This window comes from Oncorhynchus keta, chromosome 31, assembly GCF_023373465.1.
Source record: "Oncorhynchus keta strain PuntledgeMale-10-30-2019 chromosome 31, Oket_V2, whole genome shotgun sequence".
NCBI lineage: Eukaryota > Metazoa > Chordata > Actinopteri > Salmoniformes > Salmonidae > Oncorhynchus > Oncorhynchus keta.
The window spans coordinates 24,811,330-24,837,562 of NC_068451.1; the positions used below are offsets into that span (position 1 = coordinate 24,811,330).

Consider the following 26,233-nt stretch of genomic DNA (forward strand, 5'->3'; position numbering starts at 1 on the left):
TAGATTCAAGGCCATTTTGTTTGTTTTTTACCACATACACACAACCCACGTTGATAAGACATGTACTGAAAAACCCAATGTAAACCTGATACACAAAATGTTTGAAATAACTAATCACCCTCACTAGAAAGCTGCCCCTGATGACACCTCACCTTTTACCATTACCTTATGGGATACAGTTAAGTTAAGATGGAGTTATCAAGAGTTGTAATTCTAATTTGATTTGTTATTTTGATTTAACAGGCAGTGTTGTTGTTGTTTTTTTGGACACATGAATCACGATGAACCAGTCATGTGCCCAAAGGGGGAATTACCAGTCCCCTGGGGCCCTTTAGTAAATATGCAAATTTACCATTTGTCATACAGTGAATAATTTGTCTCGATTTCCAGAATCAGAAATGCCCTAAACTAAACTGTTGCTCTGCTCTGTCCTCTCTCGAGGTTATGGCGAAGGTAACAGATGGTATCTAGATACATGGAAGGGATAATTCGGCAGAGAACAGTGTGAACCTCACCCCCTCTAACCGGTTGAAGTAATGTGGACAATGGCTTCAATATGGTCCTTCACCACTTCTACCGTGAGACCAGAGTCCGAGCCAGCAACCTGTACACAGCATCCAGTCAAAGCTATCAACTGCCTTTTTTCTTAGGAGTGAAACATGAGTCCACGTGGAGTGAGCATGGAGAGAGATCTCGTCCAAACCTCTCTCATGCTGCCGGTGTACTGGTCGGAAAATGGACAAGACATAATGGACTGTGAAGGACAGTGGCGGCTCAGGTGAGAGACATTATCAAGGGCCATCCACTTTCAACATGTGCCATTGGAAGGACGAACCGAAACAACAGAAGAATGAGTGCCGGGAGGGAGGGTGGTGGTCAACCCTGCCCGTAATTTATTTAGGCTTATCCAAAATAGTTTATTTGGGGTATCAGGTATGATTGTGGAGGTCTGCACAATGCAAAATATATAGTAATTTAGACTAGAAATGCATTGAGATACTGATCTGTCATGCCACCTGCGACAAAAGCTCCAGCTGAAATCTCTTTGCCAGAATCCATGAATGAAATTGTGCAGTGAAGCATATGTGTAACTGTATGAAGCGAAGGCCTTAAGTTAAAACATTCCACTGCAATGATTTTACACGTACAGCCCAGAATGATTGTATATCCCAGAATGAAGGGTTTGAAATGATGAAATGTCTGGTTTTATGTGTTGATTTCCCTGACTTTAATAGAAATATGATATAGAAGCTAAAATCAAATGCTTACCTTAATATTTAATGATTATTATCACACAAGTGACAAGAGGATGGAATGTGATGGACATTTTTATGTTTGCGCTTTTCTAATAACCAATTTCTGTGTTCATGCAAGTGACTGATTGAACAAATCCTCAGTATCAGTATCTGCAATTTAATGATGAATTAATTATGAATGATGAATAAGCTAAGAATATGCTAATTTAATTTGTCTGTATATAAGAGAACTAACGGGGCTGCCCTGGGTGGAGCTCCTGATTGACATGTGTACTTGGTGCATTGAGTTGGTTGGAACCTCTCCAGTGCACTGATTGTGTAGAATTTCCACAACAATTTGTCATGTCTCTCACCGTGATGAAGGCTCTCTCCAGGGCCACGCGGACGTTAGTCTCGATGCTGGTTCTTTTCTTCCTGCGTCGGCCCGGCAGACCCTCGAAGCCCATTGAGGAAGAGGACAGAGAGCTGGGGCTGGGCATGGTACTGTCTGTGGACATGGTCTCTGTCAAACAGACAGATTGATTAGTGGGATGATCACACAAACTGGTATCCTCATTCTACAGATATAACTTCATTAACTCAAGGTTACATTCATTCAGACCCAACCCACATGTAACGAGAGTGTTCAGAGGCAACATCAAACAAAGGGTTTCACTTTATGCTGATGACTTGCTTCTCTATATCTCAAACCCCAATGTATCCTTACCCATTGTGCTATCTGTTCTTAATGCATTTGGCCTAGTCTCTGGTTACAAGTTTAATCTGAATAAGAGCAAGCTTTTCCATTTAAATGCAGCAGCTCGTAACTACCCATTCCACACATTTTCATTCAGAGTAGTTCTCAACAAATGTACATACTTGAGGGTACATGTCATAGACAAAGTTGATAACCTTTTTAAAGGCTAACTTTACTCCTCCTTACTCTGGTGGGGAAACATTTTGAACAATGGCCACTACTCCACCTATCAATGGCTGGTCAAATTAATTCAGTTAAAATTAATACTCTTCCTAAATTCTCCTACCTCTTTCAATGTGAACCTATTTTTATTTCCAAATCTTTTTCTGCAAACTACATGGGATTATCTCACACTTCGTCTGGAACTTCCGTGTAATTCAGTACTGGATCTGTGCAGATACCCAACATATCATTCCATCATGGTTGAAGATAGAATCTTCCTTATGTACAGTCTGCCATCCTCACTGGCTGCTTTGGTACATTCCCCTATCCATTCTGCTATGGTACATTCACCTATCCATTCTGCTATGGTACATTCACCTATCCATTCTGCTATGGTACATTCACCTATCCATTCTGCTATGGCACATTCACCTATCCATTCTGCTTTGGTACATTCACCTATCCATTCTGCTATTGTACATTCCCCTATCCATTCTGCTATGGTACATTCCCTATCCATTCTGCTTTGGTACATTCACCTATCCATTCTGCTATGGTACATTCCCCTATCCATTCTGCTATGGTACATTCACCTATCCATTCTGCTATGGTACATTCCCCTATCCATTCTGCTATGGTACATTCACCTATCCATTCTGCTTTGGCACATTCCCCTATCCATTCTGCTATGGTACATTCCCCTATCCATTCTGCTTTGGCACATTCACCTATCCATTCTGCTTTGGCACATTCACCTATCCATTCTGCTTTGGTACATTCCCCTATCCATTCTGCTTTGGCACATTCACCTATCCATTCTGCTTTGGCACATTCACCTATCCATTCTGCTTTGGTACATTCACCTATCCATTCTGCTATGGTACATTCCCCTATCCATTCTGCTTTGGCACATTCACCTATCCATTCTGCTATGGTACATTCACCTATCCATTCTGCTATGGTACATTCCCCTATCCATTCTGCTTTGGCACATTCACCTATCCATTCTGCTTTGGCACATTCACCTATCCATTCTGCTTTGGTACATTCCCCTATCCATTCTGCTTTGGCACATTCACCTATCCATTCTGCTTTGGCACATTCACCTATCCATTCTGCTTTGGCACATTCACCTATCCATTCTGCTTTGGCACATTCACCTATCCATTCTGCTTTGGCACATTCCCCTATCCATTATGTTATGGTACATGTCCCTATCCATTCTGCTATGGTACATTCACCTATCCATTCTGCTTTGGCACATTCACCTATCCATTCTGCTTTGGTACATTCCCCTATCCATTCTGCTTTGGCACATTCCCCTATCCATTATGTTATGGTACATGCACCTATCCATTCTGCTATGGTACATTCCCCTATCCATTATGTTATGGTACATGTCCCTATCCATTCTGCTATGGTACATTCACCTATCCATTCTGCTTTGGCACATTCACCTATCCATTCTGCTTTGGTACATTCACCTATCCATTCTGCTTTGGCACATTCACCTATCCATTCTGCTATGGTACATTCCCCTATCCATTCTGCTTTGGTACATTCACCTATCCATTCTGCTATGGTACATTAACCTATCCATTCTGCTTTGGTCCATTCACCTATCCATTCTGCTATGGTACATTCACCTATCCATTCTGCTTTGGTACATTCACCTATCCATTCTGCTTTGGCACATTCACCTATCCATTCTGCTTTGGTACATTCACATATCCATTCTGCTTTGGTACATTCACCTATCCATTCTGCTTTGGCACATTCACCCATCCATTCTGCTTTGGTACATTCACCTATCCATTCTGCTTTGGCACATTCACCTATCCATTCTGCTATGGTACATTCCCCTATCCATTCTGCTTTGGTACATTCACCTATCCATTCTGCTATGGTACATTAACCTATCCATTCTGCTTTGGTCCATTCACCTATCCATTCTGCTATGGTACATTCACCTATCCATTCTGCTTTGGTACATTCACCTATCCATTCTGCTTTGGCACATTCACCTATCCATTCTGCTTTGGCACATTCAGCTATCCATTCTGCTATGGTACATTCCCCTATCCATTCTGCTTTGGTACATTCACATATCCATTCTGCTTTGGCACATTCACCTATCCATTCTGCTTTGGCACATTCACCTATTCATTCTGATATATATATATATATTATATATATATATATATATATATGCCATTTCTGCTATGGTACATTCACCTATCCATTCTGCTATGGTACATTCACCTATCCATTCTGCTTTGGCACATTCACCTATCCATTCTGCTTTGGCACATTCACCTATCCATTCTGCTTTGGTACATTCCCCTATCCATTCTGCTTTGGCACATTCACCTATCCATTCTGCTTTGGCACATTCCCCTATCCATTCTGCTTTGGCACATTCACCTATCCATTCTGCTTTGGCACATTCCCCTATCCATTCTGCTTTGGCACATTCACCTATCCATTCTGCTTTGGCACATTCACCTATCCATTCTGCTATGGTACATTCCCCTATCCATTCTGCTTTGGCACATTCACCTATCCATTCTGCTATGGCACATTCACCTATCCATTCTGCTTTGGCACATTCCCCTATCCATTCTGCTTTGGCACATTCCCCTATCCATTCTGCTATGGTACATTCACCTATCCATTCTGCTTTGGCACATTCACCTATCCATTCTGCTATGGTACATTCACCTATCCATTCTGCTATGGTACATTCACCTATCCATTCTGCTTTGGCACATTCACCTATCCATTCTGCTATGGTACATTCCCCTATCCATTCTGCTATGGTACATTCACCTATCCATTCTGCTATGGCACATTCACCTATCCATTCTGCTATGGTACATTCACCTATCCATTCTGCTTTGGCACATTCCCCTATCCATTCTGCTATGGTACATTCCCCTATCCATTCTGCTTTGGCACATTCACCTATCCATTCTGCTATGGTACATTCCCTATCCATTCTGCCATGGCACATTCACCTATCCATTCTGCTATGGTACATTCACCTATCCATTCTGCTTTGGCACATTCCCCTATCCATTCTGCTATGGTACATTCCCCTATCCATTCTGCTTTGGCACATTCACCTATCCATTCTGCTATGGTACATTCCCCTATCCATTCTGCTTTGGCACATTCACCTATCCATTCTGCTATGGCACATTCACCTATCCATTCTGCTTTGGCACATTCACCTATCCATTCTGCTTTGGTACATTCCCCTATCCATTCTGCTTTGGCACATTCCCCTATCCATTCTGCTTTGGCACATTCACCTATCCATTCTGCTATGGTACATTCACCTATCCATTCTGCTTTGGCACATTCCCCTATCCATTCTGCTATGGCACATTCACCTATCCATTCTGCTTTGGTACATTCACCTATCCATTCTGCTTTGGCACATTCCCCTATCCATTCTGCTATGGTACATTCCCCTATCCATTCTGCTTTGGCACATTCACCTATCCATTCTGCTATGGTACATTCCCCTATCCATTCTGCCATGGCACATTCACCTATCCATTCTGCTATGGTACATTCACCTATCCATTCTGCTTTGGCACATTCCCCTATCCATTCTGCTATGGTACATTCCCCTATCCATTCTGCTTTGGCACATTCACCTATCCATTCTGCTATGGTACATTCCCCTATCCATTCTGCTTTGGTACATTCACCTATCCATTCTGCTTTGGCACATTCACCTATCCATTCTGCTATGGTACATTCCCCTATCCATTCTGCTATGGTACATTCCCCTATCCATTCTGCTTTGGTACATTCCCCTATCCATTCTGCTTTGGTACATTCACCTATCCATTCTGCTTTGGTACATTCCCCTATCCATTCTGCTTTGGCACATTCACCTATCCATTCTGCTTTGGCACATTCCCCTATCCATTCTGCTTTGGCACATTCACCTATCCATTCTGCTTTGGCACATTCACCTATCCATTCTGCTATGGTACATTCCCTATCCATTCTGCTTTGGCACATTCACCTATCCATTCTGCTTTGGCACATTCCCCTATCCATTCTGCTATGGTACATTCCCTATCCATTCTGCTTTGGCACATTCACCTATCCATTCTGCTTTGGCACATTCCCCTATCCATTCTGCTATGGCACATTCACCTATCCATTCTGCTATGGTACATTCACGGATCCATTCTGCTTTGGCACATTCACCTATCCATTCTGCTTTGGCACATTCCCTATCCATTCTGCTTTTGCACATTCACCTATCCATTCTGCTTTGGCACATTCACCTATCCATTCTGCTTTGGTACATTCACCTATCCATTCTGCTTTGGCACATTCACCTATCCATTCTGCTATGGTACATTCCCCTATCCATTCTGCTTTGGCACATTCACCTATCCATTCTGCTATGGTACATTCCCCTATCCATTATGTTATGGTACATGTCCCTATCCATTCTGCTATGGTACATTCACCTATCCATTCTGCTTTGGCACATTCACCTATCCATTCTGCTTTGGTACATTCACCTATCCATTCTGCTTTGGCACATTCACCTATCCATTCTGCTATGGTACATTCCCCTATCCATTCTGCTTTTGTACATTCACCTATCCATTCTGCTATGGTACATTAACCTATCCATTCTGCTTTGGTCCATTCACCTATCCATTCTGCTATGGTACATTCCCCTATCCATTCTGCTTTTGTACATTCACCTATCCATTCTGCTATGGTACATTAACCTATCCATTCTGCTTTGGTCCATTCACCTATCCATCCTGCTTTGGCACATTCCCCTGTCCATTCTGCTTTGGCACATTCACCTATCCATTCTGCTATGGTACATTCACCTATCCATTCTGCTTTGGCACATTCACCTATCCATTCTGCTTTGGTACATTCACCTATTCATTCTGCTTTGGCACATTCACCTATCCATTCTGCTTTGGCACATTCACCCATCCATTCTGCTTTGGTACATTCACATATCCATTCTGCTTTGGCACATTCACCTGTCCATTCTGCTTTGGCACATTCCCCTATCCATTCCGCTTTGGCACATTCACCTATCCATTCTGCTATGGTACATTCCCCTATCCATTCTGCTTTGGCACATTCCCTATCCATTCTGCTATGGTACATTCCCTATCCATTCCGCTTTGGCACATTCACCTATCCATTCTGCTATGGTACATTCCCTATCCATTCTGCTTTGGCACATTCACCTATCCATTCTGCTATGGCACATTCCCCTATCCATTATGCTTTGGCACATTCACCTATCCATTCTGCTATGGTACATTCCCTATCCATTCTGCTTTGGCACATTCACCTATCCATTCTGCTATGGTACATTCCCTATTCATTCTGCCATGGCACATTCACCTATCCATTCTGCTATGGTACATTCACCTATCCATCTGCTTTGGCACATTCACCTATCCATTCTGCTATGGTACATTCACCTATCCATTCTGCTATGGCACATTCACCTATCCATTCTGCTATGGTACATTCCCCTATCCATTCTGCTTTGGCACATTCACCTATCCATTCTGCTTTGGCACATTCACCTATCCATTCTGCTATGGTACATTCACCTATCCATTCTGCTATGGTACATTCACCTATCCATTCTGCTTTGGCACATTCACCTATCCATTCTGCTATGGTACATTCCCCTATCCATTCTGCTATGGTACATTCACCTATCCATTCTGCTATGGTACATTCCCTATCCATTCTGCTTTTGTACATTCACCTATCCATTCTGCTATGGTACATTAACCTATCCATTCTGCTATGGTACATTCCCTATCCATTCTGCTTTGGTACATTCACCTATCCATTCTGCTATGGTACATTAACCTATCCATTCTGCTTTGGCACATTCACCTATCCATTCTGCTTTGGCACATTCACCTATCCATTCTGCTATGGTACATTCCCCTATCCATTCTGCTTTGGTACATTCACCTATCCATTCTGCTTTGGCACATTCACCTATCCATTCTGCTTTGGCACATTCACCTATCCATTCTGCTTTGGCACATTCCCCTATCCATTCTGCTTTGGCACATTCACCTATCCATTCTGCTTTGGTACATTCCCCTATCCATTCTGCTTTGTTACATTCACCTATCCATTCTGCTTTGGCACATTCACCTATCCATTCTGCTTTGGCACATTCACCTATCCATTCTGCTTTGGTACATTCACCTATCCATTCTGCTTTGGCACATTCACCTATCCATTCTGCTATGGTACATTCACCTATCCATTCTGCTTTGGCACATTCACCTATCCATTCTGCTATGGTACATTCACCTATCCATTCTGCTTTGGCACATTCACCTATCCATTCTGCTATGGTACATTCACCTATCCATTCTGCTTTGGCACATTCACCTATCCATTCTGCTATGGCACATTCCCCTATCCATTCTGCTTTGGCACATTCACCTATCCATTCTGCTATGGTACATTCCCCTATCCATTCTGCTTTGGCACATTCACCTATCCATTCTGCTATGGTACATTCACCTATCCATTCTGCTTTGGCACATTCACCTATCCATTCTGCTTTGGCACATTCACCTATCCATTCTGCTATGGTACATTCCCCTATCCATTCTGCTTTTGTACATTCACCTATCCATTCTGCTATGGTACATTAACCTATCCATTCTGCTTTGGTCCATTCACCTATCCATTCTGCTTTGGCACATTCACCTATCCATTCTGCTATGGTACATTCACCTATCCATTCTGCTTTGGTACATTCACCTATTCATTCTGCTTTGGCACATTCACCTATCCATTCTGCTTTGGCACATTCACCCATCCATTCTGCTTTGGTACATTCACATATCCATTCTGCTTTGGCACATTCACCTGTCCATTCTGCTTTGGCACATTCCCCTATCCATTCTGCTTTGGTACATTCACCTATCCATTCTGCTTTGGCACATTCACCTATCCATTCTGCTTTGGCACATTCACCTATCCATTCTGCTTTGGTACATTCACCTATCCATTCTGCTTTGGCACATTCACCTATCCATTCTGCTATGGTACATTCACCTATCCATTCTGCTTTGGCACATTCACCTATCCATTCTGCTTTGGTACATTCACCTATCCATTCTGCTTTGGCACATTCACCTATCCATTCTGCTATGGTACATTCACCTATCCATTCTGCTTTGGCACATTCACCTATCCATTCTGCTTTGGCACATTCCCCTATCCATTCTGCTTTGGCACATTCACCTATCCATTCTGCTTTGGCACATTCACCTATCCATTCTGCTTTGGCACATTCACCTATCCATTCTGCTTTGGCACATTCACCTATCCATTCTGCTTTGGCACATTCCCTACCCATTCTGCTATGGTACATTCCCTATCCATTCTGCTTTGGCACATTCCCTATCCATTCTGCTTTGGCACATTCCCTATCCATTCTGCTATGGTACATTCCCCTATCCATTCTGCTTTGGCACATTCACCTATCCATTCTGCTATGGTACATTCCCCTATCCATTCTGCCATGGCACATTCACCTATCCATTCTGCTATGGTACATTCACCTATCCATTCTGCTTTGGCACATTCACCTATCCATTCTGCTATGGTACATTCCCCTATCCATTCTGCCATGGCACATTCCCTATCCATTCTGCTATGGTACATTCCCCTATCCATTCCGCTTTGGCACATTCACCTATCCATTCTGCTATGGTACATTCCCCTATCCATTCTGCTTTGGCACATTCACCTATCCATTCTGCTATGGCACATTCCCCTATCCATTATGCTTTGGCACATTCACCTATCCATTCTGCTATGGTACATTCCCCTATCCATTCTGCTTTGGCACATTCACCTATCCATTCTGCTATGGTACATTCCCCTATTCATTCTGCCATGGCACATTCACCTATCCATTCTGCTATGGTACATTCACCTATCCATTCTGCTTTGGCACATTCACCTATCCATTCTGCAATGGTACATTCACCTATCCATTCTGCTTTGGCACATTCCCCTATCCATTCTGCTATGGTACATTCCCCTATCCATTCTGCTTTGGCACATTCACCTATCCATTCTGCTTTGGCACATTCACCTATCCATTCTGCTATGGTACATTCACCTATCCATTCTGCTATGGCACATTCACCTATCCATTCTGCTATGGCACATTCACCTATCCATTCTGCTTTGGTACATTCACCTATCCATTCTGCTTTGGCACATTCACCTATCCATTCTGCTATGGCACATTCCCCTATCCATTCTGCTTTTGTACATTCACCTATCCATTCTGCTATGGTACATTAACCTATCCATTCTGCTATGGTACATTCCCCTATCCATTCTGCTTTTGTACATTCACCTATCCATTCTGCTATGGTACATTAACCTATCCATTCTGCTTTGGTCCATTCACCTATCCATTCTGCTTTGGCACATTCACCTATCCATTCTGCTATGGTACATTCACCTATCCATTCTGCTTTGGTACATTCACCTATTCATTCTGCTTTGGCACATTCACCTATCCATTCTGCTTTGGCACATTCACCCATCCATTCTGCTTTGGTACATTCACCTATCCATTCTGCTTTGGCACATTCACCTATCCATTCTGCTTTGGTACATTCCCTATCCATTCTGCTTTGTTACATTCACCTATCCATTCTGCTTTGGCACATTCACCTATCCATTCTGCTTTGGCACATTCACCTATCCATTCTGCTTTGGCACATTCACCTATCCATTCTGCTTTGGCACATTCACCTATCCATTCTGCTATGGTACATTCACCTATCCATTCTGCTTTGGCACATTCCCTGTCCATTCTGCTTTGGTACATTCACCTATCCATTCTGCTTTGGCACATTCACCTATCCATTCTGCTATGGTACATTCACCTATCCATTCTGCTTTGGCACATTCACCTATCCATTCTGCTTTGGCACATTGCCCTATCCATTCTGCTTTGGCACATTCACCTATCCATTCTGCTTTGGCACATTCACCTATCCATTCTGCTTTGGTACATTCACCTATCCATTCTGCTTTGGCACATTCACCTATCCATTCTGCTTTGGCACATTCCCTATCCATTCTGCTATGGTACATTCCCTATCCATTCTGCTTTGGCACATTCCCCTATCCATTCTGCTTTGGCACATTCCCCTATCCATTCTGCTATGGTACATTCCCCTATCCATTCTGCTTTGGCACATTCACCTATCCATTCTGCTATGGTACATTCCCCTATCCATTCTGCCATGGCACATTCACCTATCCATTCTGCTATGGTACATTCACCTATCCATTCTGCTTTGGCACATTCACCTATCCATTCTGCTATGGTACATTCCCCTATCCATTCTGCTTTGGCACATTCACCTATCCATTCTGCTATGGTACATTCCCCTATCCATTCTGCTTTGGCACATTCACCTATCCATTCTGCTATGGCACATTCCCCTATCCATTCTGCTTTGGCACATTCACCTATCCATTCTGCTATGGTACATTCCCCTATCCATTCTGCTTTGGCACATTCACCTATCCATTCTGCTATGGCACATTCCCCTATCCATTCTGCTTTGGCACATTCACCTATCCATTCTGCTATGGTACATTCCCCTATCCATTCTGCTTTGGCACATTCACCTATCCATTCTGCTATGGTACATTCACCTATCCATTCTGCTTTGGCACATTCACCTATCCATTCTGCTATGGTACATTCCCCTATCCATTCTGCTTTGGCACATTCACCTATCCATTCTGCTTTGGCACATTCACCTATCCATTCTGCTATGGTACATTCCCCTATCCATTCTGCTTTGGCACATTCACCTATCCATTCTGCTTTGGCACATTCACCTATCCATTCTGCTATGGTACATTCCCCTATCCATTCTGCTTTGGCACATTCACCTATCCATTCTGCTTTGGCACATTCACCTATCCATTCTGCTATGGTACATTCCCCTATCCATTCTGCTTTGGCACATTCACCTATCCATTCTGCTTTGGCACATTCACCTATCCATTCTGCTTTGGCACATTCACCTATCCATTCTGCTTTGGCACATTCACCTATCCATTCTGCTTTGGCACATTCACCTATCCATTCTGCTATGGTACATTCCCCTATCCATTCTGCTTTGGCACATTCACCTATCCATTCTGCTTTGGCACATTCCCCTATCCATTCTGCTTTGGCACATTCACCTATCCATTCTGCTTTGGCACATTCACCTATCCATTCTGCTTTGGCACATTCCCTATCCATTCTGCTTTGGCACATTCCCCTATCCATTCTGCTTTGGCACATTCACCTATCCATTCTGCTTTGGCACATTCACCTATCCATTCTGCTTTGGCACATTCACCTATCCATTCTGCTTTGGCACATTCCCTATCCATTCTGCTATGGTACATTCCCCTATCCATTCTGCTTTGGCATATTCACCTATCCATTCTGCTATGGTACATTCCCTATCCATTCTGCCATGGCACATTCACCTATCCATTCTGCTTTGGCACATTCACCTATCCATTCTGCTTTGGCATATTCACCTATCCATTCTGCTATGGTACATTCCCCTATCCATTCTGCCATGGCACATTCCCCTATCCATTCTGCCATGGCACATTCACCTATCCATTCTGCTTTGGCACATTCACCAATCCATTCTGCTATGGTACATTCCCCTATCCATTCTGCTTTGGCACATTCACCTATCCATTCTGCTTTGGCACATTCACCTATCCATTCTGCTATGGTACATTCCCCTATCCATTCTGCTTTGGCACATTCACCTATCCATTCTGCTTTGGCACATTCACCTATCCATTCTGCTATGGTACATTCCCCTATCCATTCTGCTTTGGCACATTCACCTATCCATTCTGCTTTGGCACATTCCCCTATCCATTCTGCTATGGTACATTCCCCTATCCATTCTGCTTTGGCACATTCACCTATCCATTCTGCTTTGGCACATTCACCTATCCATTCTGCTTTGGCACATTCACCTATCCATTCTGCTTTGGCACATTCACCTATCCATTCTGCTTTGGCACATTCACCTATCCATTCTGCTTTGGCACATTCACCTATCCATTCTGCTATGGCACATTCACCTATCCATTCTGCTTTGGCACATTCCCCTATCCATTCTGCTTTGGCACATTCACCTATCCATTCTGCTATGGTACATTCCCATATCCATTATGTTATGGTACATGTCCCTATCCATTCTGCTATGGTACATTCACCTATCCATTCTGCTTTGGCACATTCACCTATCCATTCTGCTTTGGTACATTCACCTATCCATTCTGCTTTGGCACATTCACCTATCCATTCTGCTATGGTACATTCCCCTATCCATTCTGCTTTGGTACATTCACCTATCCATTCTGCTATGGTACATTCACCTATCCATTCTGCTTTGGTACATTCACCTATTCATTCTGCTTTGGCACATTCACCTATCCATTCTGCTTTGGCACATTCACCCATCCATTCTGCTTTGGTACATTCACATATCCATTCTGCTTTGGCACATTCACCTATCCATTCTGCTTTGGCACATTCCCCTATCCATTCTGCTTTGGCACATTCACCTATCCATTCTGCTTTGGTACATTCCCCTATCCATTCTGCTTTGGTACATTCACCTATCCATTCTGCTTTGGCACATTCACCTATCCATTCTGCTTTGGCACATTCACCTATCCATTCTGCTATGGTACATTCCCCTATCCATTCTGCTTTGGCACATTCACCTATCCATTCTGCTATGGTACATTCACCTATCCATTCTGCTTTGGCACATTCACCTATCCATTCTGCTTTGGCACATTCACCTATCCATTCTGCTTTGGTACATTCACCTATCCATTCTGCTTTGGTACATTCCCCTATCCATTCTGCTATGGTACATTCACCTATCCATTCTGCTTTGGTACATTCACCTATCCATTCTGCTATGGTACATTCACCTATCCATTCTGCTTTGGTACATTCCCTATCCATTCTGCTTTGGTACATTCCCTGTCCATTCTGCTATGGTACGTTCACCTATCCATTCTGCTTTGGTACATTCCCTATCCATTCTGCTTTGGTACATTCCCTGTCCATTCTGCTTTGGTACATTCACCTATCCATTCTGCTATGGTACATTCACCTATCCATTCTGCTTTGGTACGTTCACCTATCCATTCTGCTTTGGCACATTCACCTATCCATTCTGCTTTGGCACATTCACCTATCCATTCTGCTTTGGCACATTCACCTATCCATTCTGCTATGGTACATTCCCCTATCCATTCTGCTTTGGTACATTCACCTATCCATTCTGCTTTGGCACATTCACCTATCCATTCTGCTATGGTACATTCACCTATCCATTCTGCTTTGGCACATTCCCTGTCCATTCTGCTATGGTACATTCACCTATCCATTCTGCTTTGGTACATTCCCCTATCCATTCTGCTTTGGTACATTCCCCTATCCATTCTGCTTTGGTACATTCACCTATCCATTCTGCTTTGGTACATTCACCTATCCATTCTGCTTTGGTACATTCACCTATCCATTCTGCTTTGGCACATTCACCTATCCATTCTGCTATGGTACATTCCCCTATCCATTCTGCTTTGGTACATTCACCTATCCATTCTGCTATGGTACATTCACCTATCCATTCTGCTTTGGTACATTCACCTATCCATTCTGCTTTGGCACATTCACCTATCCATTCTGCTTTGGCACATTCACCTATCCATTCTGCTTTGGTACATTCACCTATCCATTCTGCTTTGGCACATTCACCTGTCCATTCTGCTTTGGCACATTCCCCTATCCATTCTGCTTTGGCACATTCACCTATCCATTCTGCTTTGGTACATTCCCCTATCCATTCTGCTTTGTTACATTCACCTATCCATTCTGCTTTGGCACATTCACCTATCCATTCTGCTTTGGCACATTCACCTATCCATTCTGCTATGGTACATTCCCTATCCATTCTGCTTTGGTACATTCACCTATCCATTCTGCTATGGTACATTCACCTATTCATTCTGCTTTGGTACATTCACCTATCCATTCTGCTTTGGTACATTCACCTATCCATTCTGCTTTGGTACGTTCACCTATCCATTCTGCTTTGGTACATTCCCCTATCCATTCTGCTATGGTACATTCACCTATCCATTCTGCTTTGGTACGTTCACCTATCCATTCTGCTATGGTACATTCACCTATCCATTCTGCTTTGGTACATTCCCTATCCATTCTGCTTTGGTACATTCCCCTGTCCATTCTGCTATGGTACATTCACCTATCCATTCTGCTTTGGCACATTCCCCTATCCATTCTGCTTTGGCACATTCCCCTGTCCATTCTGATTTGGCACATTCACCTATCCATTCTGCTTTGGTACATTCACCTATCCATTCTGCTTTGGTACATTCACCTATCCATTCTGCTTTGGCACATTCACCTATCCATTCTGCTTTGGCACATTCACCTATCCATTCTGCTTTGGCACATTCACCTATCCATTCTGCTATGGTACATTCCCCTATCCATTCTGCTTTGGCACATTCACCTATCCATTCTGCTTTGGCACATTCACCTATCCATTCTGCTATGGTACATTCACCTATCCATTCTGCTTTGGCACATTCACCTATCCATTCTGCTTTGGCACATTCACCTATCCATTCTGCTTTGGCACATTCACCTATCCATTCTGCTTTGGCACATTCACCTATCCATTCTGCTTTGGCACATTCACCTATCCATTCTGCTTTGGCACATTCACCTATCCATTCTGCTTTGGCACATTCACCTATCCCTTCTGCTACATCAAGTTATACCTAAAACATTTGAGTTAAAACCACTCTCAAGATCTGGAACCAGTTTAGAAGTCACTTTGGTTTGCAAGGGACCCTCTACTCAGAAATAACGTTATTGACGGCACGTTTGCATCGTACCAACAACTCTCAGCTAAATTCCACCTTCCGAATAGTCATTTCTTTAGATATCTACAAGTGTGCAGCTTTGTCCGTGACATGACCTCTCAATTCCTCAGTCTTGATGTGACCCACCAACTGATGCATTTCTCCCACCATCCCCAACAGTAAAAGGTATTATTTTTTATAGCTATGATCAAATTTCCTCTCTTCACAATCCTTCGTTCGTAGCTATTAAAACTTTATGGTGACAGGATCTAGGTGATGAGTTTACTGATGCATCTAGAGGCGAAAGAAACACACACCTGTTTAGGCGAGGTGCTGGCTAGAGGAGTAGAACACCTGAAAGAGAAAAGGTGAGCCGCACGCTCTAGGAGCTCAGATGCAATAATGTAATAACCTAATAACCAACGTGTCCACAGACAAGCTGTCTTCATCAGGGTATACAGAGTTGACTGATGACACATGGGAAGGTATTCTGCACCATGTCCACTTCTCTTCTATTTGTGCCAAACATGGTTTGATCCAAAGCAAAATCCTCCACCCACTCACTGGACTAAACTCAGGCTTTCTAACATCTATCCTGATGTCCACCCTGTTTGCGACAGGTGTCGGCAAGCTCCTGCTTCATTAATACACGTTGGTCCTGCTCTTCTCTACATAACTATTGGTCTGCCATCTTTGATACCATATCTAAAGTAGTACAGGGACCTTTTGCTCCTACTGCCATGACATCATTATTTGGGGTAATACCTGATACTATAACACTACCAAAACACACATCTGACTTTGTAGCCTTTGTTGGCAAGAAGGTTGATTTACTTCTGTGGAAGTCGCCCTCTTCTCCTCCTCATTTTGTGTGGATTAAAGATCTCTTACACTTTAGTAAATTGGAGAAGATAAAATATACCCTTCTTCTGACAAGTTCTACAGAATGTGGCAACCTTTCTTTACCTATGTAGAGACACTAGCTTTGTATTTCATTGATCTACCTTTGTGAGTGTTTAATATTAGCCTTATTAGTCTTCTTCTTATTATTAGTCTTATTATTATAGTTGTTCTATTCATTTTGAAGACGAGCCATGTTTGTTGTTTCTAATGTTTTGTTATGAAAGTATTACTTAAGTCTTTTATATTTTCATATGTGCATGTACATTCCTACCTCATTCAAAAAGCATGTTTCCATGGTATATCGAATGTATAAAACCACGTGCAATGTACTGTATTTCAACCATTGTTTACTGTAACTGTGAAAGGAAATACCAATAAAAAGAGTTGCATTTTTTTTTAACAAATAAAGTTACATTCATTCTACAGATGAATGCAACTTGGGGATTGGTTAATTAATCAACTGATGTATTGATTGATTCAAAGTGTCATACACCTTTCTCCTTCACCAATTCCCTCACCTCCTCTCTCCTCCTCTCCCATCCTCCCTCTCCTTTCTCCCGGTCCCTCCCTTCTACCATCCTCCCGTCCTCTCTCTCTCATCCCCCCCTCCCCTCTCACCTGCATCATTGAGCCACTTCTCCAGTAGTGGTTTGAGTTTGCACATGTTCTTAAAGCTCAGGTTGAGGGCCTCGAAGCGAGAGATGGTGGTCTGGCTGAAATCATTACCATATAGCTTCCCCATGGCCATTCCCACGTCACCCTGAGAGAGCGAGGGAGGAGGAAAATAGAGAGTTAGCACACACACACACACACACACACACACACACACACACACACACACACACACACACACACACACACACACACACACACACACACACACACACACACACACACACACACACACACACACACACACACACACAGAAAGGCGTACCTGTGTAAAGCCCAGTTTGATGCGTCTCTGTTTGAAGGTGCGGGCAAACACCTCCAGTTCCTCAAGGTCACTGGGCTCCTCGGGGGGAGAGGTCACAGAGGACACAGAGGTCATGACCCCACTGCCCTCCATAGCCTTGTCTCTCTACAGGGGTAGAGGGGGAGGAGGAGGAAAAAGACAGTGTGGGAGCGAGAGAGAGAGAGAATTATATAGCAGAAGAGAGGCATTTACTGGATATGACAGAATGATGAGAAGAGATGTTTGTTGGAAAGAGCCGGTCCTGTAGCCTCTCTCAAAGCCTGGGTGTTTCCTCAGTGGGCCTACCTGTGCTTGGAGCCCCAGCCTGGGAGTGGACAGGAGGCTCCCTTGGTTTTGCTGAGGTAGCTGAATCAGATTTGGTGTTGATAGCAGTCCTGACGAGTGAAGAAGTGAGGGAATCAGTAGGCCTATGATCAGTTATGTGAACAAACAACACACGTAATATTCCACAAAGCTCCATGGTCGATCAGAGAATCCAATAGGCATTCTAGTATTAGACAGTTGAAGAACCTGTTAATGGTTGTCAACAGTTGGCACTTATAAATAAATTAAATATGTTTGCTGATAGTTGGAACATCTACAGCCCATCTTCAGGGCACTGTCCCAATAGAACAGAAACCGGTGGTAGTGACTAGTGCGAGGAGCCCACCTTGCTGCCCTTGGTGCTGTTGGAGGAGGAACTGAGGAGACTGCAGGTGGTGTCCTGGCACCAGAACCAACTGCTGCAGCTGCAACAACTGCTGGATGTCCTGCAGGGAGACAGGAGGACAGAACAGAGATCAGAGATGGAGAGAACAAAGGGGTCAGATATGGAGAGAACAGAGGGGTCAGAGATGGAGAGAACAAAGGGGTCAGAGATGGAGAGAACAGAGGGGTCAGAGTGGGATAGAACAGAGGGGTCAGAGATGGTGAGAACAAAGGGGTCAGAGATGGAGAGAACAGAGGGGTCAGAGATGGAGAGAACAGAGGGGTCAGAGATAGAGAGAACAGAGGGGTCAGAGATAGAGAGAACAGAGGGGTCAGATATGGAGAGAACAGAGGTGTCAGAGATAGAGAGAACAGAGGGGTCAGAGATGGAGAGAACAGAGGGGTCAGAGATGGAGAGAACAGAGGGGTCAGAGATAGAGAGAACAGAGGGGTCAGAGATAGAGAGAACAGAGGGGTCAGATATGGAGAGAACAGAGGTGTCAGAGATAGAGAGAACAGAGGGGTCAGATATGGAGAGAACAGAGGGGTCAGAGATGGAGAGAACAAATGGGTCAGAGATGGAGAGAACAGAGGGTCAGAGATGGAGAGAACAGAGGGGTCAGAGATAGAGAGAACAGAGGGTCAGAGATAGAGAGAACAGAGGGGTCAGAGATAGAGAGAACAGAGGGGTCAGATATGGAGAGAACAGAGGTGTCAGAGATAGAGAGAACAGAGGGGTCAGATATGGAGAGAACAGAGGGGTCAGAGATGGAGAGAACAAAGGGGTCAGAGAGGGAGAAAACAGAGGGGTCAGAGATGGAGAGAACAAAGGGGTCAGAGATGGAGAGAACAGAGGGGTCAGAGTGGGATAGAACAGAGGGTCAGAGATGGTGAGAACAAAGGGGTCAGAGATAGAGAGAACAGAGGGTCAGATATGGAGAGAACAGAGGTGTCAGAGATAGAGAGAACAGAGGGGTCAGATATGGAGAGAACAGAGGGGTCAGAGATGGAGAGAACAAAGGGGTCAGAGAGGGAGAAAACAGAGGGGTCAGAGATGGAGAGAACAAAGGGGTCAGAGATGGAGAGAACAGAGGGGTCAGAGTGGGATAGAACAGAGGGGTCAGAGATGGTGAGAACAAAGGGGTCAGAGATGGAGAGAACAGAGGGGTCAGAGATGGAGAGAACAGAGGGGTCAGAGATGGAGAGAACAGAGGGGTCAGAGATGGAGAGAACAGAGGGGTCAGAGGTGGAGAACAGAGGGGTCAGAGATGGAGAGAACAGATGGGTCAGATATGGAGAGAACAGAGGGGTCAGAGATGGAGAAAACAGAGGGGTCAGAGATGGAGAGAACAGAGGGGTCAGAGATGGAGAGAACAGAGGGGTCAGAGATGGAGAGAACAGAGGGGTCAGAGATAGAGAGAACAGAGGGGTCAGAGATAGAGAGAACAGAGGGGTCAGAGATGGAGAGAACAGAGGGTCAGAGATGGAGAGAACAGAGGGGTCAGAGATAGAGAGAACAGAGGGTCAGAGATAGAGAGAACAGAGGGGTCAGATATGGAGAGAACAGAGGTGTCAGAGATAGAGAGAACAGAGGGGTCAGATATGGAGAGAACAGAGGGGTCAGAGATGGAGAGAACAAAGGGGTCAGAGAGGGAGAAAACAGAGGGGTCAGAGATGGAGAGAACAAAGGGGTCAGAGATGGAGAGAACAGAGGGGTCAGAGATGGAGAGAACAGAGGGGTCAGAGATAGAGAGAACAGAGGGGTCAGAGATAGAGAGATCAGAGGGGTCAGATATGGAGAGAACAGAGGGGTCAGAGATAGAGAGAACAGAGGGGTCAGATATGGAGAGAACAGAGGGGTCAGAGATGGAGAGAACAAAGGGGTCAGAGAGGGAGAAAGCAGAGGGGTCAGAGATGGAGAGAACAAAGGGGTCAGAGTGGAGAGAACAGAGGGGTCAGAGTGGGATAGAACAGAGGGGTCAGAGATGGTGAGAACAAAGGGGTCAGAGATGGAGAGAACAGAGGGGTCAGAGATGGAGAGAACAGAGGGGTCAGAGATGGAGAGAACAGAGGGGTCAGAGATGGAGAGAACAGAGGGGTCAGAGATGGAGAACAGAGGGGTCAGAGATGGAGAGAACAGAGGGGTCAGAGATGGAGAGAACAGAGGGGTCAGAGATGGAGAGAACAGAGGGGTCAGAGATGGAGAGAACAGAGGGGTCAGAGATGGAGAGAACAGAGGGGTCAGAGATGGAGAGAACAGAGGGGTCAGAGATGGAGAGAACAGAGGAAAATGATGGGGGGACAAAGGGGTCAGATATGGAGAGAACAGAGGGGTCAGAGATGGAGAGAACAGAGGGGTCAGAGATGGAGAGAACAGAGGGGTCAGAGATGGAGAGAACAGAGGGGTCAGAGATGGAGAGAACAGAGGGGTCAGAGATGGAGAGAACAGAGGGGTCAGAGATGGAGAGAACAGAGGGGTCAGAGATAGAGAGAACAGAGGGGTCAGAGATAGAGAGAACAGAGGGGTCAGATATGGAGAGAACAGAGGGGTCAGAGATAGAGAGAACAGAGGGGTCAGATATGGAGAGAACAGAGGGGTCAGAGATGGAGAGAACAAAGGGGTCAGAGAGGGAGAAAACAGAGGGGTCAGAGATGGAGAGAACAAAGGGGTCAGAGATGGAGAAAACAGAGGGGTCAGAGTGGGATAGAACAGAGGGGTCAGAGATGGTGAGAACAAAGGGGTCAGAGATGGAGAGAACAGAGGGTCAGAGATGGAGAGAACAGAGGGGTCAGAGATGGAGAGAACAGAGGGGTCAGAGATGGAGAGAACAGAGGGGTCAGAGATGGAGAACAGAGGGGTCAGATATGGAGAGAACAGATGGGTCAGATATGGAGAGAACAGAGGGGTCAGAGATGGAGAAAACAGAGGGGTCAGAGATGGAGAGAACAGAGGGGTCAGAGATGGAGAGAACAGAGGGGTCAGAGATGGAGAGAACAGAGGGTCAGAGATAGAGAGAACAGAGGGGTCAGAGATAGAGAGAACAGAGGGGTCCGATATGGAGAGAACAGAGGGGTCAGAGATAGAGAGAACAGAGGGGTCAGATATGGAGAGAACAGAGGGGTCAGAGATGGAGAGAACAAAGGGGTCAGAGAGGGAGAAAACAGAGGGGTCAGAGATGGAGAGAACAAAGGGGTCAGAGATGGAGAGAACAGAGGGGTCAGAGTGGGATAGAACAGAGGGGTCAGAGATGGTGAGAACAAAGGGGTCAGAGATGGAGAGAACAGAGGGTCAGAGATGGAGAGAACAGAGGGTCAGAGATGGAGAGAACAGAGGGGTCAGAGATGGAGAGAACAGAGGGGTCAGAGATGGAGAACAGAGGGGTCAGATATGGAGAGAACAGATGGGTCAGAGATGGAGAGAACAGAGGGGTCAGAGATGGAGAAAACAGAGGGGTCAGAGATGGAGAGAACAGAGGGGTCAGAGATGGAGAGAACAGAGGGGTCAGAGATGGAGAGAACAGAGGGGTCAGAGATGGCGAGAACAGAGGGGTCAGAGATGGAGAGAACAGAGGAAAATGATGGGGGGGACAAAGGGGTCAGAGATGGAGAGAACAGAGGGGTCAGAGATGGAGAGAACAGAGGGGTCAGAGATGGAGAGAACAGAGGGGTCAGAGATGGAGAGAACAGAGGGGTCAGAGATGGAGAACAGAGGGGTCAGAGATGGAGAGAACAGAGGGGTCAGAGATGGAGAGAACAGAGGGGTCAGAGATGGAGAGAACAGAGGGGTCAGAGATGGAGAGAACAGAGGGGTCAGAGATGGAGAGAACAGAGGGGTCAGAGATGGAGAACAGAGGGGTCAGATATGGAGAGAACAGATGGGTCAGATATGGAGAGAACAGAGGGTCAGAGATGGAGAAAACAGAGGGGTCAGAGATGGAGAGAACAGAGGGTCAGAGATGGAGAGAACAGAGGGGTCAGAGATAGAGAGAGAGATGGAGAGAACAGAGGGGTCAGAGATAGAGAGAACAGAGGGGTCAGAGATAGAGAGAACAGAGGGGTCCGATATGGAGAGAACAGAGGGGTCAGAGATAGAGAGAACAGAGGGGTCAGATATGGAGAGAACAGAGGGGTCAGAGATGGAGAGAACAAAGGGGTCAGAGAGGGAGAAAACAGAGGGGTCAGAGATGGAGAGAACAAAGGGGTCAGAGATGGAGAAAACAGAGGGGTCAGAGTGGGATAGAACAGAGGGGTCAGAGATGGTGAGAACAAAGGGGTCAGAGATGGAGAGAACAGAGGGGTCAGAGATGGAGAGAACAGAGGGGTCAGAGATGGAGAGAACAGAGGGGTCAGAGATGGAGAGAACAGAGGGGTCAGAGATGGAGAACAGAGGGGTCAGATATGGAGAGAACAGATGGGTCAGATATGGAGAGAACAGAGGGGTCAGAGATGGAGAAAACAGAGGGGTCAGAGATGGAGAGAACAGAGGGGTCAGAGATGGAGAGAACAGAGGGGTCAGAGATGGAGAGAACAGAGGGGTCAGAGATGGCGAGAACAGAGGGGTCAGAGATGGAGAGAACAGAGGAAAATGATGGGGGGGACAAAGGGGTCAGAGATGGAGAGAACAGAGGGGTCAGAGATGGAGAGAACAGAGGGGTCAGAGATGGAGAGAACAGAGGGGTCAGAGATGGAGAGAACAGAGGGGTCAGAGATGGAGAACAGAGGGGTCAGAGATGGAGAAAACAGAGGGGTCAGAGATGGAGAGAACAGAGGGGTCAGAGATGGAGAGAACAGAGGGGTCAGAGATGGAGAGAACAGAGGGGTCAGAGGTGGCGAGAACAGAGGGGTCAGAGATGGAGAGAACAGAGGAAAATGATGGGGGGACAAAGGGGTCAGAGATGGAGAGAACAGAGGGGTCAGAGATGGAGAGAACAGAGGGGTCAGAGATGGAGAGAACAGAGGGGTCAGAGATGGAGAACAGAGGGGTCAGATTTGGAGAGAACAGATGGGTCAGATATGGAGAGAACAGAGGGGTCAGAGATGGAGAAAACAGAGGGGTCAGAGATGGAGAGAACAGAGGGGTCAGAGATGGAGAGAACAGAGGGGTCAGAGATGGAGAGAACAGAGGGGTCAGAGATGGAGAGAACAGAGGGGTCAGAGATGGAGAGAACAGAGGAAAATGATGGGGGGACAAAGGGGTCAGAGATGGAGAGAACAGAGGGGTCAGAGATGGAGAGAACAGAGGGGTCAGAGATGGAGAACAGAGGGGTCAGAGATGGAGAAAACAGAGGGGTCAGAGATGGAGAGAACAGAGGGGTCAGAGATGGAGAGAACAGAGGGGTCAGAGATGGAGAGAACAGAGGGGTCAGAGATGGAGAGAACAGAGGGGTCAGAGATGGAGAAAACAGAGGGGTCAGAGATGGAGAGAACAGAGGGGTCAGAGATGGAGAGAACAGAGGGGTCAGAGATGGAGAGAACAGAGGGGTCAGAGATGGCGAGAACAGAGGGGTCAGAGATGGAGAGAACAGAGGAAAATGATGGGGGGACAAAGGGGTCAGAGATGGAGAGAACAGAGGGGTCAGAGATGGAGAGAACAGAGGGGTCAGAGATGGAGAGAACAGAGGGGTCAGAGATGGAGAACAGAGGGGTCAGAGATGGAGAGAACAGAGGGGTCAGAGATGGAGAGAACAGAGGGGTCAGATATGGAGAGAACAGAGGGGTCAGAGATGGAGAGAACAGAGGGGTCAGAGTTGGAGAACAGAGGGGTCAGAGATGGAGAGAACAGAGGGGTCAGAGATGGAGAACAGAGGGGTCAGAGATGGAGAGAACAGAGGGGTCAGAGATGGAGAACAGAGGGGTCAGATATGGAGAGAACACAAATGTACAGAAAATAAATGAAAACAATCCCTTCATATAGAGGCCAAGAGAAAAGACTTAACAGCAGAGCAACACAAGCAATAAAGAAAAAGATCAATAAAAACGGAGGATCCCAGACTGTCTCCTGAATCAAGACCCTTCCCCACCTCTTCCCAGCCAGGATGTGCCTTGTGATTGGTTGTCAGTACCTGGGCGGTGAGCTGAATTGGCTGAGAGAGGGTGAGCTGGGGATGAGTGGGCGGGACAGGGACAGGTTGACCTGTCTGTTCCTGTGTGCTCTGTCCCTGGGGCTGTGATTGGCCCTGCTGCCCTGTCTGTCCCGCCTGCTGCTGCTGGGCATGTTGATTGGCTGCTGCGGCTGCCTGAGCTTGCTGATTGGCTTGGGCGGCTGCGTGGGCTGCGTGAGCTGCGTGAGCTGCGTTGGACTGCTGAACAGACTGCTGCACAGCTGCAGCTAGAAGCTGAGCCTGAGCCTGCTGCAGTAACAACTGCTGCTGCGCTGGCAAGAGAGCAGTCAACTGAGAAGAGACACCGAGCGAGAGAGAGACACAGAGAAAGAGAGCGAGAGGGACAGAGAGAAAGAGAGCAAGAGGGACAGAGAGAAAGAGGGAGGGAGGGAGGTGCAGAGGGTATGTGAAAGAGCAGAGAAAAGGAAGAAGGTAAAAAGCAGTGAACTCAAGCCAGACCATAAGCATGAGTCTGTGTTTTTGTGAGTGTGCATCAATGTGTTTTGTTTGCTAAGCCTCTTCCTCCTTGTCTTACCCCTGCCAGTTGGGAGCTGGTCAGCATGAGCTGTGTGTGTGGGAGGGGCGTCTGTGAGGGGGTGTGGCTGTGGTGGGGAGCAGGGCCCAGGGACATCTCACCACACTCTTCCATCTTATTCTGAGAGGAGGAGAGAAAACGAGGGATACAGTTAAACGAAGCTGACTGTTCTGCTCTATCTACTGTGGTAACTTGCATGCCAAAGGAAGGTGCCTTTCTTTTCTTTAGAAATTAAGGATAGTCATCCCTTCTTCCTGGAATGGGCATGTCCAAACTGGCTAGTCTGACTGTTTTGCATACCTGTCAATCTGTATGCAAATGTGGCACACAAAACACACACACACACACACACACACACACACACACACACACACACACACACACACACACACACACACACACACACACACACACACACACACACACACACACACACACACACACACACACACACACACACACACCTTGTTGCTGCTGAGGGTTGGAGAAAGGTGAAAGGGGCTGATTTTCATCTGCTGAAGCTGTTAAAAGGACAAAAACCATCAGTACAGAGAAACATAAATTATAATTTAAAAAATAATATATGACTGCAGTGTTTCTCCTGTCCTGGGGACCCCGACTCACAACATTCCACTCAGTAACTCATAATCAAGTGGAATCAGGTGTATTTTGGGTAAAAACAGAAATGTGCCTCCCTTGGGGTCTCCAGGGCCAGATTTGGGAAACACATTGCACTGCTGTACTGATGCTTGTGTCTTGGTATTAGGCTACTTGTTGTCAGTCATCTTTACTTTTCAGACCTAATGTGTGTGTTATTCAGATCATGATTGTCACCATTGAAAA

General features: G+C 45.6%; 1 protein-coding gene and 1 long non-coding RNA gene across 3 annotated transcripts in view; both read right to left on the minus strand.

Moving 5' to 3' along the window:
• LOC118378777 (POU domain, class 2, transcription factor 2-like) overlaps positions 1–26,233 on the minus strand; it is a 56,017-nt gene that overhangs the window by 12,730 nt on the left and 17,054 nt on the right. Inside the window, exons 4-11 of the mRNA XM_052490081.1 lie at positions 25,855–25,911; positions 25,391–25,510; positions 24,817–25,146; positions 18,717–18,816; positions 18,353–18,441; positions 18,029–18,172; positions 17,710–17,851; positions 1,610–1,758 (exon numbers count right to left, since the gene is read on the minus strand). Coding sequence (XP_052346041.1) covers positions 1,610–1,758; positions 17,710–17,851; positions 18,029–18,172; positions 18,353–18,441; positions 18,717–18,816; positions 24,817–25,146; positions 25,391–25,510; positions 25,855–25,902 — 1,122 coding nt within the window. The 5' untranslated portion in view covers positions 25,903–25,911. The remainder of the gene's footprint in view (positions 1–1,609; positions 1,759–17,709; positions 17,852–18,028; positions 18,173–18,352; positions 18,442–18,716; positions 18,817–24,816; positions 25,147–25,390; positions 25,511–25,854; positions 25,912–26,233) is intronic.
• LOC127914341 (uncharacterized) lies at positions 8,494–15,927 on the minus strand. 2 transcript variants are annotated; one of them, XR_008088137.1, is made up of 4 exons: positions 15,834–15,927; positions 13,627–14,031; positions 11,067–11,201; positions 8,494–8,562 (listed from the first exon to the last, which is right to left on the minus strand). It is a non-coding gene; the product is annotated as an uncharacterized LOC127914341 (long non-coding RNA). The 2 variants fall into 2 exon arrangements; XR_008088136.1 differs by lacking the exon at positions 15,834–15,927 and adding an exon at positions 15,053–15,188 and having other exon boundaries at positions 13,627–13,788.